The sequence below is a fragment of the Aspergillus nomiae genome (assembly GCF_001204775.2).
Source record: "Aspergillus nomiae NRRL 13137 chromosome Unknown contig00575, whole genome shotgun sequence".
Classification (NCBI taxonomy): domain Eukaryota; kingdom Fungi; phylum Ascomycota; class Eurotiomycetes; order Eurotiales; family Aspergillaceae; genus Aspergillus; species Aspergillus nomiae.
In genome coordinates this window covers 1-13,215 of record NW_015378630.1, presented here as the reverse complement: position 1 = coordinate 13,215, position 13,215 = coordinate 1, and the positions used below count along the sequence as shown (strand labels likewise).

General features: G+C 49.7%; 4 protein-coding genes across 4 annotated transcripts; 2 read left to right on the top strand and 2 right to left on the bottom strand.

The window, feature by feature from the left end:
- Positions 1 to 1,277: 1,277 nt before the first annotated feature.
- Positions 1,278 to 3,344, bottom strand: ANOM_011081 (putative acyl-CoA dehydrogenase; the record flags this gene model as incomplete). The annotated part of the gene is made up of 4 exons (XM_015556337.1): positions 1,278 to 1,846; positions 1,902 to 2,643; positions 2,705 to 3,044; positions 3,097 to 3,344. Coding segments are annotated over 4 exons (1,824 nt in total), but the record flags the coding sequence as incomplete, so codon positions are not given.
- A 1,858-nt stretch (positions 3,345 to 5,202) lies between these two features.
- ANOM_011080 (WD40 repeat domain-containing protein) lies at positions 5,203 to 6,708 on the top strand (the record flags this gene model as incomplete). Its single annotated transcript, XM_015556336.1, has 3 exons — positions 5,203 to 5,240; positions 5,294 to 5,407; positions 5,568 to 6,708. The coding sequence occupies 3 exons, from the start codon at positions 5,203 to 5,205 to the stop codon at positions 6,706 to 6,708; spliced, it is 1,293 nt and encodes a 430-aa protein (XP_015401519.1).
- A 756-nt stretch (positions 6,709 to 7,464) lies between these two features.
- ANOM_011079 (proteasome regulatory particle base subunit RPN2) lies at positions 7,465 to 11,295 on the bottom strand (the record flags this gene model as incomplete). The annotated part of the gene is made up of 5 exons (XM_015556335.1): positions 7,465 to 7,892; positions 7,959 to 10,220; positions 10,272 to 10,795; positions 10,860 to 11,029; positions 11,156 to 11,295. 5 exons carry the CDS (start codon positions 11,293 to 11,295, stop codon positions 7,581 to 7,583), a joined length of 3,408 nt encoding a protein of 1,135 aa, XP_015401518.1. The 3' UTR covers positions 7,465 to 7,580.
- Positions 11,296 to 11,829: 534 nt separating this feature from the next.
- Positions 11,830 to 13,215, top strand: ANOM_011078 (uncharacterized protein; the record flags this gene model as incomplete). Its single annotated transcript, XM_015556334.1, has 1 exon — positions 11,830 to 13,215. The coding sequence occupies one exon, from the start codon at positions 11,830 to 11,832 to the stop codon at positions 13,213 to 13,215; it is 1,386 nt and encodes a 461-aa protein (XP_015401517.1).

Here is a 13,215-nt window from a genome sequence, read left to right as displayed (position 1 = left end):
ATTGCGTGGAGTGTTAATAAAGTGGTTTCGAACTGGGGCTTGGTTCGGGGTATTTTCGGACTAAGTGGTTGAGATATGAGTCGCAAGAGGGCCGTATAATGATTATGAACGACCTAGTGGCGCGAAGGAAGTCACAGTTAGATCACTTTGAGCTTTCGAGCATACAGTTCGGGAGAAATCGAGATCGCGGATAAGGCGTAGAAAACCGAGAACACCGTCGAATCCAAGGTAAGACGAAAGGGCGCAATACTTATTATGTAATCGGGATAGGGAATCGCTGAGGTTCCACGATTCACGAAGAACTCCAGGACGAAAAATGGGTATCAAACAGCCTTGCTGTTGCTTCGGCCAGCCAGGCGGGCGGCGTATCCTTCGCCGAGTCCGCGATCACGGCACGAGTCAATCGGAGGTGAGAGGGCGAGAGAAAAAAGGATGGAAACTACCCACACCAGACCACAAGAAGATGAAGCCCACCAGGGTAGCAAGCTGTAACAGAAGAAGTGGGAGGTGGCGCAAGATCAGTGGTCTTTATAAGATTGTCGGAGGCTTGTTGAAGACGAATCCATGGGTTGCGCAATTGGCTCAACTGCGGCGACGGAGTTCTTCCTAGTGCTCTGATTGAGCCAATGAGCATCATTCGCTCTAGATCTCTTTTGTAGCTACGGTTTCTCTCGTTTTTCAACTTTTCCCATGCAGATTCATTCTTGTTCGATATAATCTTTAGAGACTCCCCGGCCATTCGCCACGGGCTAAATAGACTGGGAACCTTAAAACGTGAATGTTGTTACCTGCGAAGATTTTATACTGAGCAGATCTTGAACAGGGAACCACTAATATATAGTGCTATCTGCAACCAGCCCATACAAGACCTCCTGGATTATGCTAAGTTGGTCAGTCTATGCTATCGTCTAGTCCTTTCACATCCTGACCACTGCACTTAAGCTGCTGAGAGCACACGCCGATATCGTCTTAAATATTTCTTGCATATGCCTACCAAACAGAGATAAAAGTGCTTCTGCCAGTTCATGCCGCAGCTTTGTACGTATCGCTCTAGTAACCAGGATGAACGATCAAGGCCCATGTCAGGAATACCCAAGACCATACACTAGAGCTCAATCTACAAGTATTTCAAGGCCAGGTGGCCTTTCGTATTTTTGGGTGGGATCATGCTACTCTTTAGAAAAGTGGTCCAAGCAAGATATAGTACAGTGAATTGAACCTAAGAGATCACTAAACTGCCGGGTGAGCCGGATATAAAAAGCTCTATATGCCCAAAACCAAGGTTATATCCAAACAACATCAAGGACGAAGAGGGGGAATAAATATACGAGAAGAAAACCAAGTGCGCTCATTTACAACTTCATGCCAAACATCTTGTGCACACGTAGACTCTGACGCATACTCAGGTCCAGCATGATCTCCTCACTTCCACCAGGGATAGCGTAGGCACGAACATCACGGTATAGCCGCTCCACCTTACCACCCTGGCCGCCGCGGCTGTAGCTCAGACCACCAAAGATCTGACTAGCCTCACGAGCGCAGAACTCGAAGATAGTCGTTGACTGAGCCTTGAGACTTGCGATTGCACCGCCCAGCTTGAGCATCGCTTCAGTCTCCTCCATGGACTGACATTGATAGATGATGTTTTCCAGCCAGTTGTACGTCGCTTCAATCTGACGGGCCATGTGTGCGAGCTTCATCCGGATAACAGGGTGATCGATGAGTCTCTTGCCAAAGGTCTTACGCTTGTGGGCATACTTCATCGCTTCCTCGTAGCACACACGAGCAAATCGGACACACTGAATGACAATTCCAATGCGCTCGTGGTTAAAGTTGGTCATGATGACTACACAATCGGTTAGTAACTGTAGAAAGAAAAGCAACAGCGCTAGGAGGCCTACCCTTGAAACCCTGGTTTTCCTTTCCAATGAGGTTTTCCACCGGCACCTTAACATCCTCAAAGGTGACATAAGTCGTGCCGCTGCTCCAGACACCCTGGCAGTCCATGCGCCTCGTGCTGACTCCACCGTGCTCTCTCTCAATGAGAAGGACGCTGATACCATTCATACCGGGCCCGCCCGTACGAACAGCGGTAGTGAAGTAATCGGCATAGACACCGTTGGTAATCCACTTCTTCTCGCCGTTGACAATGTAGTGCTTGCCATCAGGGGTGAGCTTAGCCTCACAGGTAAGGTTAGCAACATCGCTTCCAGCATCTGGCTCGGTAATAGCAAGACAGATACGCTTATCGCCGTTCAAAATGCCGGGGAGGATTCTGTCAACAAGAGGCTTCTTGCCGTATTTGACTAGTGGGGGGCAACCGATACCGTAGCCACCGATCAAGTTCCAGACAAGACCACCACTACCTGCGCGAGACAGCTCGTCGGTAAGGAGCATCTCGTGGAACAAGTCCCAATTTTCAGGGGCGACAGACTGGACACGGTTGTCCGTGTGGTTGACAGGGTATTTGACACCCAAGAGACCTGCAAGGTAGCCCCGCTCACCCATCTGCTTGTAAATACGATCGGGAACATTCTTTGCCTCATCCCATTCGGTCACGTAGGGTTCAATCTCAGACTCAACCCATTGGCGAACTTCATCGCGGAGAGCTGCGTGAGTCTGGTTGAAGTATGGAGAGGAGTACTGTCGGGAAATCGGTGGTTAGCCTGTAGTTTCCCGAGTTATGTGCCCCAGGCAAACTTACGCCTTGATACCATGAAGGATCGGCAAAGGGAATCAAGTCACCATAAGGGTCTTGAGGCTCGGACGACTGGGCCGAAACGTCCACTGGAGCTGCCTGCTTAGGCTTGGGGGCTTCCTTGGTTGCTGCTGCTGGTTCCGGCGCCGGTGCAGCCGCGGCCTTTGTGTTCAAGGAACCAACCTGCAGCTTGCCCTTGTACTTCTTGAGAATTCCTTCGTTGTGATACTTCCAGAACTGCTTCGAAGCATCCTTTCCTCCGACCCGCGAAAGAACTAAATGTGCATAATTAACATCGATACCCCCATCGAGGATAGTAGGTATTAGGACGTACTCTTTTTTCCACCTATGCAGAGTGACGTTAGCATCGCGTGAATACATGTAACGATCCACGGAACTGTTCAAACATACCAGGGTGCTCATCCTGAAACTTGGTCAAGTCATAAACATCTTCATCGATAACAACCCAGAGGTTATCTGGCTTGTTATGCGATGCGACGTCTTCCTTTGAGAAAGTTTTGGACATGATCGTGTGTGAGAATGGAACGAACAATATATGACCAGAAGAAGTATGGGGGGGAGAGATTACGAGCTCTCGAGGGCCAGCAGTGTGTGCAGCGACGATACGATTCTTGGAGTAATCGGCACTAAAACACAGAGGGGTATGGAGAAGAGAATCTGGGGTAAGACGGAGGGAAGAGGGTGGATAGATATATGGATGACACGGAGGTCTCCGTCACGGGGAACTGTCGCAAGGACCAGTTGGGATGAAGGAAAATAAGCAGTGGAGGTAAGGCACTCGGACAAAAGCCTAAAATGTTCAGCGATCAACACACAAGCGTCCTCGGTAGCCAGCGAAATGTTTTGGATAGCAGGTGGTCACTTTTTTTATTTTTTAATCCACTGGCAGCTGTTGAGAGGCCTTTCACATGTCCGATCAGTGAGGACCAACGTGCTGTCCAATCAGGGTCATCGATTCTTCACCTCGGCCAGTGTCGCCGCTGAGGTAAGCATTCTGCAGGTCATTTGCTGGCCTGTTAATCCTTCGGTGATTGGCCCATCGGTGTCTTTCTGCGTCATGCTCTGTCTGTCCACATCGAGCAAGTGCCGAGGCTGCCGAGAGATTATCCACGTGACGTCCATCTGCCCCAGACATTTGGAGACTCTTTTTACATTTACAAGGTCGGGAAACTAATCAGAAATGGGACCTCGACATGTGAAACCATGGGTTCAGCCAAATTTCAACACTACCAGCCCCTGTCTATCGTAGTATCGTGCCGTATCTCCGTGATTTGTTGCCGGCACTAAGAAAGAGATACTCCGTACTTCCTACACTGCTAAATGGCCGGTGCTCCCAGTGAGTTACTATAAAGGGTATAGTGTCTCTCAATCATAGTGGACTGCGTGTCCATCACGGGTCCATCGCAGTATATACTCCCTAGAGTATAGCCTATACTTCTTACTACTCACCTTGAAAACAGACCTGCTCTTCCACTCGGCTTTTCCTTTCTGATGGGCTGCAAATGCAGAAAAATCGGCACCTCCCTGGCTCATATTGCACAACTTCGTCAATGACATCATTTTGGTAGCGTGTTATAATGTCACTAGACAACTGTTTCGCGTGTCCGAGACCTAGGGCCAGGGCTGCCTTTGTATGTATTAGTCAATTGTACAGACGAGATGTAGGGCAGAAGGCCAAAGATATTGATATTTGGTGCTAGAGTCTGTACATTAGCCGAACCAGGTCAGGTATCGGGGTTCAACACCAAGTACATGTTAAGAAGATCTCTGCATGTGGGTGTGTGTGCAGCTAGAGACATCGACAAAGATATATGAACCGGTGCCGAGAGTGTCCAGAGATTCGTGAACCCCTGATCTGTTGCCGTAGCGCCGTCATCGAATCCCGTGATATATCCGTAACTAGCAGGGAGTAAACACGCCCGAGAGTCATATCAACAGCGGCTCATTTGTCCCCCGAGAAAGGGAATTTGACTTGGACCACCCCTAGTTCAGCTATAGAGCTAATGAGCTCGTGGGAAGATGTCCTCACAACATATCCACATTTTATATCGCCAACGGTCAGTCCTGCGACTTCGCTGTGTCAACTCGATATCGATAAACTACCGGATTCGGACTCGGATTTATTTCCATCCCGCCCGAGCCAATTAGGGTTTCTGGGGCAGCGGGTGCCGCCGCGTCGCCATTCGGGCAGTTCTGTGGGTGACAGACAAGTCTAACCAACATCTCTGATGTTTGTTGTCCTCGAAGAGAGAGCTTTTGGATGATAAGAATAGGAAATATGTTTATCCGGGCACGCCTCTATTGACAAGCCAAGGCCTGGAGACCTCACCGATCCTTATCAACCGATAAATACTACTCCTTTAAGTCGTCATTATCGTCGATTTCCCTATTCCAGTACTGCAGGTCGAACATTCCGTTAGGTCGCCACATTTTTGGCAGGACAGCGCATTCCCGTCGGGTCTCTCATACGACCCCGCATCGCTATGCCTCCCTTACTAACTAATCGGCAAGCCGAGGAGCTGTGAGTCTGGCCCATGCGAGCTAGTCGCTGGCGAAAGCTAAATACGCGTATAGGCACAAGTCAATGATAGCATACCTCGTGGCGAGCGACCTACCAGACACCGCGGCCGCACTCCGGAGAGAAGTGAACCTCAGCGAAGATGCGTTTGATCCAACTACAGCGAAAAGGTACGAAGGGATGCTGGAGAAAAAATGGACAAGCATTGCCCGCTTGCAGAAAAAGGCATGTCTGCGCTTCAGATCCTCTGTTTCGTCCACCGTATTACTCACTAGCGGCGCGGTGACATCTAATCTTCATTTCACGACAGATAATGGATCTTGAGTCGAGAAATGCGGCGCTTCAATCCGAACTCGATAACTCCACACCCGCCTCCCGTTTAAAGCGAAACCAAGATCCAGCCTCTTGGCTTCCGAGTACGGTTCGCTATTCACTAGAATCGCATCGAGATAAAGTAAATTGTGTTGCCTTCCACCCGACATTTTCCTCCATTGCCTCCGGCTCCGACGATTGCACGATAAAGATATGGGACTGGGAGCTCGGGGAGCTTGAACTGACGCTTAAGGGCCATACAAGAGCAGTCCGGGATGTTGATTACGGCGGGCCGCGGGATAATGTCCTTCTGGCTTCCTGCAGCTCCGACCTATCTATTAAGTTATGGAAACCGACAGACAATTATAAGAATATCCGGACCCTGCAAGGCCACGATCACATCGTCAGCGCGGTTCGTTTTATACCATCTAGAAATCTGCTGGTGAGCGCAAGCAGAGACAACGATATGAGAATCTGGGATGTCACAACCGGATATTGTGTGAAGACAATAAACGGCCATACTGACTGGGTGCGGGATGTTAGCATCTCGTTTGACGGGAGGTTTCTTTTCTCCACGGGACAAGACATGACCGCCCGTTTATGGGATATCTCTACTGTATCGAATATAGAACATAAACGAACGATGCTTGGTCACGAGAATTTCATTGAATGCTGCGCTTTTGCCCCGCCTACGTCATACCAGTTCCTGGCACCCTTGGCCGGACTAGGGAAACGCCCTTCTTCTACAAACGGAGCTGATTTCATGGCGACCGGGTCACGAGACAACACTATTAAGATATGGGACAGCCGCGGGATGTGTCTTATGACGTTAGTGGGCCATGATAGCTGGGTTCAGGCGCTGGTGTTCCACCCGGCAGGAAAATACCTCCTTTCAGTATCGGACGACAAGACCTTAAGATGCTGGGACTTGAACCAACAAGGAAAGTGCGTCAAGACGCTCGACGCCCACGAAAGCTTCGTCACCTCCCTGCGATGGGCTCCAGGAGTTGCCAAGAATGTACCCGGCGGAGACGGCGCAGCGGAGGGAGAAGGAAATGATAAGAATGGGGCTGGTGGTGAAAACCCTGCCAATGTCCAGATGCGCTGCGTGATCGCAACAGGGGGCTGGGATCAGAAATTAAAGATCTTTGCGGGCTGAGGTCGCGAAAGAAATAATCATCGGGGAAGGATAGGAACGGTGCTTTGTATGGGGCTCCCTATAACCTATTCAAAAGCGGTCATAGAGCCAAGCTACACCCCTACAGCGATGTAACCACGATTCTTCTCTGCCACACATCCCCTCCCTGTGTGTCTCTTGAGCCGATTCCCTGGAGTTTCATGCGCCACGGGCTGGCGTATACCCATAGCGTTCCTCGTCGCTGTGGTGGTCGCTATTAACGCGACAGAGAGAAGCTTGGATTGCCAGGACGAGTCGGACAATAGCAACGACAGTGATAGTTGAGTAGTAATTTGTCCGATGAAAGCAACCTTTTGAGGCTCAAGTGGTCTTCTCAGAAAGTGCCAGTTCGCTCTGTATATATATTTCAAGTAAACCCATATATAGTCTGGCTGAGCACCGTCTGGACTCGTTCGGACTAGCATTCGAGTCCTTATTATGTACGGCATCAATGAAGGGCGACCAAAGATCATGAGATGCTTTTCCCAAATTGTCAGTTAAAGTGTATATTGGATAATGATATTTACATGGAATCCAGTTCACCATGCCTCTTGGACCTACTGATCGAACATTCTCATGGAATAGTCACCCCTCAGGCTTAACTAATCCATTTACACATCTACGAGTCTTCTGGAGACTAGTAGATACTAATAGGTGGATAGCTTCGGTGGGAAAATAGAAACTGATATAAACATGCAATGCTATGTATTTCACCGGCCCCACATAACAAACGCATTCGCAAGTAGATATTTAAGGAAGTAAGGCAGCAACACTGCTGTCATTTCAATAAGACATAGATCCATAATTAATCTAGAAATACAACCAGTGCAAAGATCACGGATGTGACCATCCGCTTAGTCCTCATCACCGTCGGTTTCATACTCAAACTCCTCGGGGACAGGAGCCTCCTCGTCATCCTCGTCATCCTCATCAACAGCTGTCAAAACACCCGCAGCAGCAGCGGCTCCTGCAGCTGCCTCAGCCAAGCGGCTCGAGCCCCGTTGAGGGGTTTGGAGGGCCGCGGCGCCCATGGCAGCTTGCAGTCGGTCTTGCAGAGACTCTGCCGCCGCCGTAGGTTGCCTGACCTCCTTACTTGCTTTCATCTCAATCGTCTCCCGTGGTTCCTCTGGTTTATTATCCAGCACGACAACCACTCCACCGGTAGGCTATTGTTGCGCAGTTAGTATATCTGATCAATCTAGACACAAGGACTGAATGCAAGAGATACGTACCCGTTTGACCGGCTCGTACCGTGGATCAGGGAATGTGAGGTACTTCAGTTGAGCGGGGAGGACTCTTGACATGTTCTCGAGCTCATATCCAACCCGTTCCCGTTCCACCTTCTTTCTTTGGCCCTCTCCAGACTCTTTCTCCCCTTCCTTAGTGTCATCCTCCACCTTGGCGGTGTCGTCCGTTTCCATTCTATCTGGCATTTGATCCGAAACCTTAGGTGTGGTAGGTGTCTGATCAATATCCATGCTCTCTCGTCGTTGCTGCTTCTCTCGGCGCTGTGCACGACGCTTAGCCTGGGCGGTGGTGGACAACACGGCAGTTTTGACTTTCTCAGGAGCTTCCTCGGTTTTGACCTGTTGTTCGGGAGGATAGTCAAACAGGCTCGGCCGAGTATTACTGTGGAACTTGAAGAAAGGAACTTCAAGCTTCTGGTCCACGCCGATCACAGAAGTGGGAGCGAAGCTGAGCGACAAGAAATGGGTAAGAGGGAACCAGTACCAGTACTGCGTAAATACAGCAGCACCGACGATTCCAGGCATATTGAGATTGCCAGTCTGTGTCTGAAGGCTAATAGTGCAATTCCGGCCACCAGCATCTATGATACCCAGGGCGACGGCGCAACCAAACTTAGCCATAGCATCCTCGTGTCTATCTCCAATCATCTTCATCATGACTTTGCGAAGGGTGCTGACTCGGGGGTTCATGGCCTCGTTCTGCTGCACCAACACCATGGCCAGAGAGATTAGAGCTCCCTGTCTCACAAAGTCCGTGGAATCTTTGAGCATCGGCTCAAGCAGGTCGATGGCCTCATCCAAGCCCGTTCCAGCACATGAGATACCGAGTGCCATGGCAGCACCATACCGTACGTGAGGATTATAGGACTCCGAAAGGAGCTCAACCATACGAGGCACGCTCTGGTACTTTCTGAACAGGATAAAGCCCAAGCTCAGGACTGCAATCCGTCGCACATCATCGTTGACATCGCTAACAGCAACATGGAGGAGCTTACGGACAGCCTTGTTGCTACTGGTGCCACAATAGGCGAGAGCAATAGTCATGATACCACCGTAACGGAGAGTGGGATCAGGGTCGCCCAAAAGGCCATTGATCAGCTCATCAGCAGCCTCTTGGCGGGAGTACATGATCAGAGCCATACCCATAGCCAGACCGCGGACGATCTTCTCGTGTTGTGTCTCATGGGCATACTGAATCATATCCTCGAGAGCTCTCATGTTACCTGTTCCCAGCATGACCAAACCCATGGCCAAACCAACAGCTTCACCGTTGATGGCTGAATCAGAATACAGGACGGTTCGCAAATCATCGTAGATACCCTCATCGCCAGTTGCCATGCCGGCGACACCTAGACCTAAAGCTCCACCATGCTGAACAACCTCCTCGGTCGCCTTCTTGAAGTGGTCGCGAATAAGGTCAACAGCCATACCGCCATGGTTAGCATATATCAAACCAAAGGCGTACAACGAGCCTCCTTGGCTGTAGACTGAGCCTGATCCTCCAACACCGGCAATATGCTCCCTTGGAAGGTACGGCTGCAGGAGCTTTTGGCCCTGGCTCAAGTTACCACGATGGATGACACCAAGAGCAGCCGTAGCGGTGAACTTGGACCAGTTGACAGCCTTTCCTAACCATTCTAAATTGTCCCGGAAAAACTTGTCGTGTGTGGTACCCGCATGCATAAAAGCATTGGAGAGTGTGACAGCGGTGTGGAAGATAGAATTCCGAGCTTCCAGGCTATCCCGAACTTTGTTAAGGATAGCGATATCAGCCTTGTTGCTTCGGTACAGAAACTCCAAGTTTAGTTGGATACTCTTAATGCCGTCAAGGATATCGAGGATGTTCTTAAACGCCGACCGTGATTCAGAGGATAGCTTCGACTTGTCATCGTTGGCCCCGATAGACCTGGGCTGTGACGAGCTGGACTGGTCTTCCAATAAAGGATCAGACTCCTTCGGCTCCCGGTCACTTTCCGCTGTGTCTTGCTGTTCTTCAACCTCCACTTCTGGTACCAACTCGGCAATTTCCTGACGGACTTTTTGAAGGAATTCTTGTGTGCTGTTATCGTAAAGATCAAATGAAATTTGATATGCCACTGCAAGGGACCGTGCATCGCCTTTCTCCACTAACTGGCGGAGAATGACAGATGCCATAGAGTGTTCGTTGAGGTATACGACGCACTTCGCTATCGAGAAATAATCGGGATTAGGGATCTCATTCAAGAGGTCAAGAATGAGTTTGAGAATCTGGAAAGTAGATTAGTTCCGGAGTCCCTGTAACGCGGACAAAAGACGTACCTCGTGACGGAATGCACGCTCCTGTACAATACCCATGCAGATATCCAGTACGTATTCCATCAGTTCTTCACTCCTTCGAGACTCGCCGTTCTGTTTCTTCTCGTCTTCACTTGCCCGAATGATGGTTTTCCGAAGCACGTCCAAGCTCTTTGCTTCGATGGCAATTCCGATCACCTGGCGATATCGCTTTTGGATGAAGCATTGCTCAAACAGACGTTCCACAACGGCCTGTAACTGGCCCTGAACACCTCTCTTCAGGACAAGTGGCGTTTCAACCTGGTTCACGCTGGCATCATCGCCACCGGGGTAAGTTGCATCAATACCTGGTACTTCTTGTCGAGAAAGGAGCGACTTCGATGGTAAGGCAGACTGCGAAAACGGAGTGATCGGGGACGTCAAACTAGCAGAGGTGCTTGTAGCACCATCGCTGGAAGTGGGGAAGGCAGTATTGAGATTAGCCGGCTGGTCACCAGCGGCAGGTCTTTGAGCAGCAGAGAGGGAGATGAAAGTATCAACGCATTTAGCTGTGTGTCATATCACGTTAGAGGGCGGCCCTCCGTGTATCTTCCGAGGAGCATACAAACATACCAATAATCGTTTCTTCGAATTCGCCTCCGTTGTCTAACTTGAAAAGCTTCCCCGCACCGAGTGCAAATACCATACTCTCATTATATTCTTGGAGGTGATAGTAAACTTTAGCGGCGACAAGAGCAGCGAGCTCGCGTTCTGGAAAAGTCTCATCTTCGTAAAGAGCCTCTCTAAATGTAACATGTTAGCGCGGACTCCCTGGAAGGAATTTGTTTGATGGTATGGATAAAATCACGCCCAAGACCGAAGGCCTGCCATGATGGAAGAGATGTCATAAGCTCGGAGGGAAGCCATACATTTGCGGGACAGCATCCACCACTTCTGTCCAGAGCAAATCAATCTGAGAGTCTAAGGTCTTCAAGGCAAAAACCCGCAGCTCAGGATCTGGCTCAGAAAGGAAGCCGACGAGGCCAGCAGCCGAAGCGAGTCCAACCATGTCTAACGGATTATGCTATCGCTGAGGGATGAGGCGACAGCTTCAACGGAGCTTTATAATAGTCAAATTGGCCCACGGGGATGATGAGGGGCTCGAGTCTATACGTAAGACCAGTAATAGCGAGATCTACCGGGAAGAGGATGATGAAGGGAAAGGATACAAGAAAAAACGGACAGCAGTTAGAGATTCGGAGTGATCAGGAAGCTTCGTAGATGAGGCACACGTCAACGGGCTTCCAGGCTGATGGAAAGGTTCCCGTGGTTCCTGCAGAAACCCCTAGAGATCTCACGTGATCTATGATGGCATGGGCTCAAGCTCCCCGAAAGGGTCACGAGCCCACTTAACAGACACAACCTTTTAGAGCTACCAACAAAGGTCACACATCTAAGTCAGGTTCAATGCTCTGACTTGCTTTTAGGCACCTTATATTCTAGTTTTTTGTGAATTCGATAAGAGATTTTTATTTTCCAATTTCAATGTCCGAGTAGCTTCTCTCTAGCCCATAAACCAGGTGAACCATCTTCCTGTTTAATCATGTCGACAGCCCTTCCGAGAAATGGGGATTCACGTCTCTTTTCTCTGCCCATTAGGGCGTCTGCCTACCACCAAGATCCTCTCATTTATATTAACCGTCAAGCGAAACACATCCAACATAACCTACAGGCTCTGATCGATGCTCAAAGCGAAGGTCTCCTATCAGGCCTCCAAGGACCTCAGTTAAACGAGACACCTACTGGAAGCTCTACCCCTTCCACAGAAATCAATGTCCTGCAGATGCCCTCGACTGTCCCAGTCAGACAACCGGTTGCGGAAAAGATTAGCTTGCGTGCTGCGCGCGAAGGAATTTTCAAATCCATATTTGACTTGCTGAAACTTAGGGAGGAGGAGCGAGAAATACTCACAGCTTGTGTTGCTGTACGAACTGACGCGCTGGATGAAATTGACGGCTTTATCGCCAAACAAACCGGGCTCGAGGATGCTGTGTCGACAATTCACAACAATAGAGAAAGTCAACGCACCAAGGAACTTCGAGAGGAAGGTCATAGGCTAGAGGCGGACATTCATGAGTTGGAGACGAAGCTGTCTCAAATGAGAGCCAGGCATCGTCATGTCATGGAAGAGTTAGCACACATGGAAAACTCGGTGGACTCCAAGTTATCCTCCTACAAGGCCTCCTTATCCCTGTTAGAGTCGGAGATCCAAAAGTTCCTTCAGAAACCCCCTGTCCCACCCCAATCGAGCTTCGCTAATGGTGCAACATTATATTCATTGAACCCTAAACGCCGGACGCTTGAGATGGCCCGAGAGCATTGGACAACGGAGCAGTCCGAAATGCGAAAGAGACAAGAAGAAGTAGATCTTGAGATACAGGCACTTGAAGCCGGAGGGGGAGTCTGGAAACAAGTTGTTTTAGAAGTTTGTCGATTCGAAAGACGGCTCAAGGTAGCCATGCGCCGTTCAATACAGAATCAGTCGCAAGTTTTAGAATCTTCTAGGGCTGTTGAGAATAACACCGAACTTGACCATGTTCGTGGGATTTTGGAAGACCTACACAATACCACAGGGCACGTGGAACACTATCTAGGAGTTGCAGAGGAGAGGGACTGGAAATTGCTTGTCTGTTGCATTGCGGCGGAACTCGAAGCATTGCGAGAAGCGCGAGAAATGCTTCTTGACGCCTTCGATATTTGGGATGAAGAACCTTCGCTGTCTTCAGAACGAAGGGTGCCTGACAAGCCTGGAGAAGATAACCTGCATGATCCACATCAAGATCCCCTTAATTTCGACAACCCTGACCCTCCCGCTGATCTATTAAAGGATGTCGAAGAACATCATTCTGACACCATTCTAGATCGGACGACGAAGATGATGAGCCGGATCCCGCGTGGCTGCTGCCAGAAAGTTAAGAGAGACCCATGA